The following is a 5,260-nucleotide window of genomic DNA, read 5'->3' as shown; positions in this document are numbered from 1 at the left end:
TGGACCAGCTCCTAATTTCATCAGTACTTGGGTTTATGACTACTTAGCATATGGTCTTCATCATGTGCCTTTAAGTCATGAAGATATTGAAGATGAATCTGTTAAAAGCATTGCAGTTAAGGTAAGTGGTAGCCTAGGTACATATATAGGAAATGGAAAACATTTATACATTGTTGTGTAGATTGAAGAAATGCAAATTTGTTGACATCAAAATCTGATTGATATTTTGTAGATTAACACAGCCAATTCCGATATTGAGCTCCAGCAGGTATTAGAGGAGGACAATGTCCTTACCGTTTTAGGCTCTGTTGGGTATAGAGGTATACCTTCACGTGAGACACTTGGAAACAAAGAGAAATTAATCAGGTAGACTATAACTATATATAATATTATTATCAAATGTGGTATAACAACTGCCTAAAATAGACAAAACACTTCTTGACGTTTCGACCTGAGGGCCTCAAGGAGTGTTTTGTCTATTTTAGGCAGTTAATTGTTATACCACATTTGATGCCAAGTTGTTTGAAGACACTGCCACGCTGCTCCCTGGTTATATTGGATTATATATATATATATATATATATATATATATATATATATATATATATATATATATATATAATTTGCTTTTTATAGATCAATTTGTGTTAATGAATTGTTGGCTCCAAGGATACCAGTTCTGAAGGACCTGGAGGAGGGACTTCAGCACTTTGACCTTTTATGCTGCATCAAGAATCACCCTCAACTCTTTAAAGAAATATTCACCCCAAGCTCCATTTATGATGTAACACCGGAAATGTTTATTGATTCCCTGAATGTGATCTATAGCACTCAGCAGATGTTAAAAGATAAAGAGGAAGATATTTTTAAATATTTTACAGATTTTGTTCTTCTTCTTGGACATGAAGGTATTAGTGAATAAAAAGCATTAACAAATTCTAGAAATCCAACCAAACAATATGTTATTTAAGTTATTTTAAATTATTTAAGATATTTTAAATTCTTGTTCCAAATCTATCAGGCATTGATGAAGTTCCTGACCTTGCTTTGAAACACATGGTGAAGTTCATAACAGGAACCTTTCAGGTTCCTCCCATTGGTTTTCCATCAGCAATCAAACTTAAGTTTCTTCATGGTTGTTCAAATGGATGTAAGTGCAGACCTGTTGCATCAACTTGCTCACTAAGCTTGACATTACCAATTCATTCATGCAGCTCTCGTGAACTTGGGGAATTGCTGATATCATCGCTGACTGAATGTGGTGGATTTGGTCATATATAAGTGATTTTATAGAACTTGATGATGAAAACTATATTTTTCCTGTTACTATAGTTTTTTAAATGTTACTGTTACATTACATTATTCATACATGTTTTGCAGTTTTAGAGTGATGTGAACTTCCAATGATTACAAAAAGACAATGAATATATAATAATATAATATTATTAGTATAATAATATAATATTATTAGTGTATTGGGTTAGGTTTTTGGCATTTGGAATGTATTAGGACCAGTGGCTTAGCCAGCCTGAAGATATTTAGTCCTGCTATGAAACTTTTAAGTCATTATAATTATTCATTCCTTTTGAAATTGTTGTTGTAACAGTCTGTGAACACCAAAATATTAATATAGTGGACAAATCAGCAGGCTAGCTGTGCTACTGATTAGAACATGATAAATAAATTGTGTTCCTACAAATTGTTATTTTGTTTAATCTTTTTGTTCAATCACTTTCTGACTCACTTTCTAAAGCTCCAGTAACAAATGCAACTGTTCTTTGATATAACTGTATGCCATTTTCATTGTCCTCCATTAATGGGGAAATTTGATCCTGAAGACTTTGGATTTCTTCCATATTGAGCTCTATGGTCGATGCTGGAACAACAACATTATTATTTGTCTCAATTTGGGGCCTTGGGCCATGATCATCAATCCCATAGGTAGTGAAATCTGTGTTGTCAACATCAAGAACATCGCGCACAACTGTATAATTTGATTCAGCAAATCTATAAAAACCAGCTGTCCATGTCTGTAGCGGGCTTTTATTTCTCTCTGTCGACATTGGATGATTATTCCACTGTGATGTAAAATAGTCCAATGCCCGATTAACCCGAGGGATGTAAATGTATTGCAGCGAAAAAAGGTGTACCTCGTTGTCTGGGTCAAGGAGTTCGCAAGACTCCATGAAGTAAAATAAATTGTGGAAATACTGTAGGACATAAGCGAACACATCCCTCCACATTCTCTCAATGCGCTGATTGTGTATAGATCTTCCTGTAATAACAGGATTTACTGAAACACCATATTTATGAAGCATGTACCTGGCGACATATACATTTTCTGTTCCATGATCAGTGCGAATTCGTCTAGGATGATGGTAAGTGCCTACACTATTCACAACACGTATAATGATATGCAAAGTTAAAATTTACCATAACAATGCCCTGCTTGTGATTGGAAGGAAATAGCCACGTGTGTTAGACATGCGGAACATAAAAGAAGGGCGTGTAACACAGATTACGCCATTCATGCTCAGTTTATACGCGGAGTGCTTGACGGAGAAACGAGACGAGTGTATGACCCACGAAAATTTTGTTACCAAGCTCTAACAGGATAGCACTATGGCCGATGAACCAGAAGTTCAATACCCTATTGCTGATGATCAACAAGCAGCCCCACAGCCTCCAATTAATGAACCTGTACAGCCACCGGCCGCTGTTGAAGCTGGCGCCGCACAAGGCGATCCTAATGGACCAGACCTTGAGGTTGGTATTAAATCTTGTCTCGTCAAAATTCCGTATTTATCGTAATTTTATTAGTTCTATAATTTACGGTACCAGTGTGATGCTTGTCGACATATTATTTTGTCGTCCGTTCTATCAACGTACTGTCTGTGATATACATATCTAGATATGACCGATCATAGTCCTTGTTGGGTCCTTAGGCATTGCGATAATCGATTTCGCGCGACTCTTTTATATTGTTATTTGTCACTTGAGATGTTTGAGCGGACCTACTTATGTGTGTGTAATTGTAATACAAATTACACTAGTATCTGTGACCCTTTGAGCTACTGTCTTGAAATTTACATATCAAATAGAGTTTTTTCATTAGCTTCAAGCGGGAATAAAACACAAGCTATTGTTATAGTTGTTTACGCGATGGATTTCGCGGGATTTGCTTGGTTTGTAATTTCTTGACTGTGATGGTCAAGGGTGGTTGCAAATGGAACAAGCAGGAATAAAATACAAGCTATTGTTATAGTTGTTTACGCGATGGATTTCGCGGGATTTGCTTGGTTTGTAATTTCTTGACTGTGATGGTCAAGGGTGGTTGCAAATGGAACAAGCAGGAATAAAATACAAGCTATTGTTATAGTTGTTTACGCGATGGATCTCGTGGGATTTGCTTGGTTTGTAATTTCTTGACTTTGATGGTCAAGGGTGGTTGCAAATGAATAAACGACAATAAAAACACAAGCTATTGTTTTAGCTGTTTACGCGATGGATTTCGCGCGATTTGCTTGGTTTGTAATTTCTTGACGGTGAAGGTCAAGGGTGGTTGCAAATGGAACAAGCAGGAATAAAATACAAGCTATTGTTTTAGCTGTTTACGTGATGGATTTCACGGGATTTGCTTGGGTTTGTAATTTCTTGACTGTATGGTCAAGGGTGAATTGCAAATGAATAAACGACAATAAAATATAAGCTATTGTTATAGCTCTTTACGCGATGGGTCTCGCGGGATTTGTTTGGTTGTAGTTTCTTGACTGCAATAGTCGGGGCTCAGCGTAGATTGGCAGTCCACTAAAGAGCATTTACACGATCAATTTCGCGGGGTATCGATTCGTTTGCTTTGTATAAATTTCCTCCACTGTGCCGTGGTGGCTGAAGTTAGACTGTAAATGAACAAGCTTAAATTTGGATATAAGCAGATACATATTATAATAGATATTGTCACTGTTTACGTGATGCAGTTCATACAAATACATCAACAATCAAACAAACTCTTGGTGTAGTTGTTGTACAAGGAAGTTACGCTGTAGTAAAGTATGTTGTAATCAACTATCGTTTCAGTTGATAATGTATCGCAGAAATGAGCTCTGAATATAATGGTTATGCTGAAATTGTACGAGATTGATTTTCATGCTCTAATCTTCTGGGTGTAAGTTAGTGATTATACGACAGATACTTAGCATGGAATTATTCTCATAGAGCACCAGTGGCTGAACATATGCCTATCATCACGGCGCACGTGTTAATGGTTATAATCTTAGTGACAGTGTTCCCTCTTTCCTTTAGCAACTACGCGAAGAATTACGTCAATTACGCCAGTCAGTAGATGAGGTATCCCAGGCTTCTGTGGAGAGTTTAAGGAGACGAATGTTGCTGTATACAGCTCGTCCACTCACAGATTTCAATAACTATGAAGCTTTGGAGATGTTGGATTCTCTTCAAAGCACGGCCAAGGATAAAGCACACGAGAAAAGAGATTATTATAGAGTGGCATACCAGACAGCTAGAGAGAAGGTTAACCTGCCAGCACCTCAATTTCAAATGCTAATCCGTCGATTATTGGGTGACAAAGACCATGACAAAGTACTCGACATTGTTGCAAAAGTGGAAAAGACTCTCCGTAAAGAACAGTCACGTCGTCCAACGCCAACATGGTTCTCTTATCGCGAACGCGGTCGGTCGACACGAGCATCACCAGCTCCGCGCTGTTATTTTTGCCATAAACCGGGGCATTTCAAGGCTGACTGTAATGAGTTCCGTCGGTCGACCCAGGCTCGCCAAGCCAAGAACCCTTCTGGTGAAACGCGAAAGGCTCAATAACTTATAGTCTGTCTAATAACTCTCCTTTATATGTGGACTTCAGTGTAAAGAATTGTGAACATGTTTTGGTTATAAACCGCAATAAAATAAGCAGTTAAAAAAAAAAAAAAAAAAAAAAAAAAATGAAACAATAAATGAATGAATGAAAATAACAAACAAGCACGTCCGTGGTTTGTATGTCTATATCTGAGTCATTGGGAATATAGCAGTTTCGAAAAAGGGTACCTAAATCAACCCCCCGATTTTCGGGTCAAAGCTGTTGTCTTCCTGTTGACTTGGCGGGGTCTCCTATGGTTTTCCTTGTTCCCCTTTTAGGCTAATTGGCACTGGGAAAAGGATTCTGACTTTGATTTTCATCTACAACAAATCGATACACCTTTTACGGACCAACAATGGGTAAACTTTCGGGGACGCCCCGTCAAGG

General features: G+C 37.6%; 1 protein-coding gene across 1 annotated transcript; it reads left to right on the top strand.

The window, feature by feature from the left end:
- The first annotated feature begins 2,513 nt into the window (after positions 1-2,513).
- On the top strand, positions 2,514-4,896 carry LOC114535316. Its single transcript, XM_028556681.1, has 2 exons — positions 2,514-2,766; positions 4,303-4,896. Exons 1-2 carry the CDS (start codon positions 2,623-2,625, stop codon positions 4,834-4,836), a joined length of 678 nt encoding a protein of 225 aa, XP_028412482.1. The 5' UTR covers positions 2,514-2,622; the 3' UTR covers positions 4,837-4,896.
- The last annotated feature ends 364 nt before the right edge of the window (positions 4,897-5,260 follow it).

This window comes from Dendronephthya gigantea, unplaced genomic scaffold (genome assembly GCF_004324835.1).
Source record: "Dendronephthya gigantea isolate DGI-Jeju-01 unplaced genomic scaffold, DenGig_1.0 000116F, whole genome shotgun sequence".
NCBI lineage: Eukaryota > Metazoa > Cnidaria > Anthozoa > Malacalcyonacea > Nephtheidae > Dendronephthya > Dendronephthya gigantea.
The sequence above is the reverse complement of the archived record's forward strand: the minus strand, read 5'-3'. Positions and strand labels throughout refer to the sequence as shown.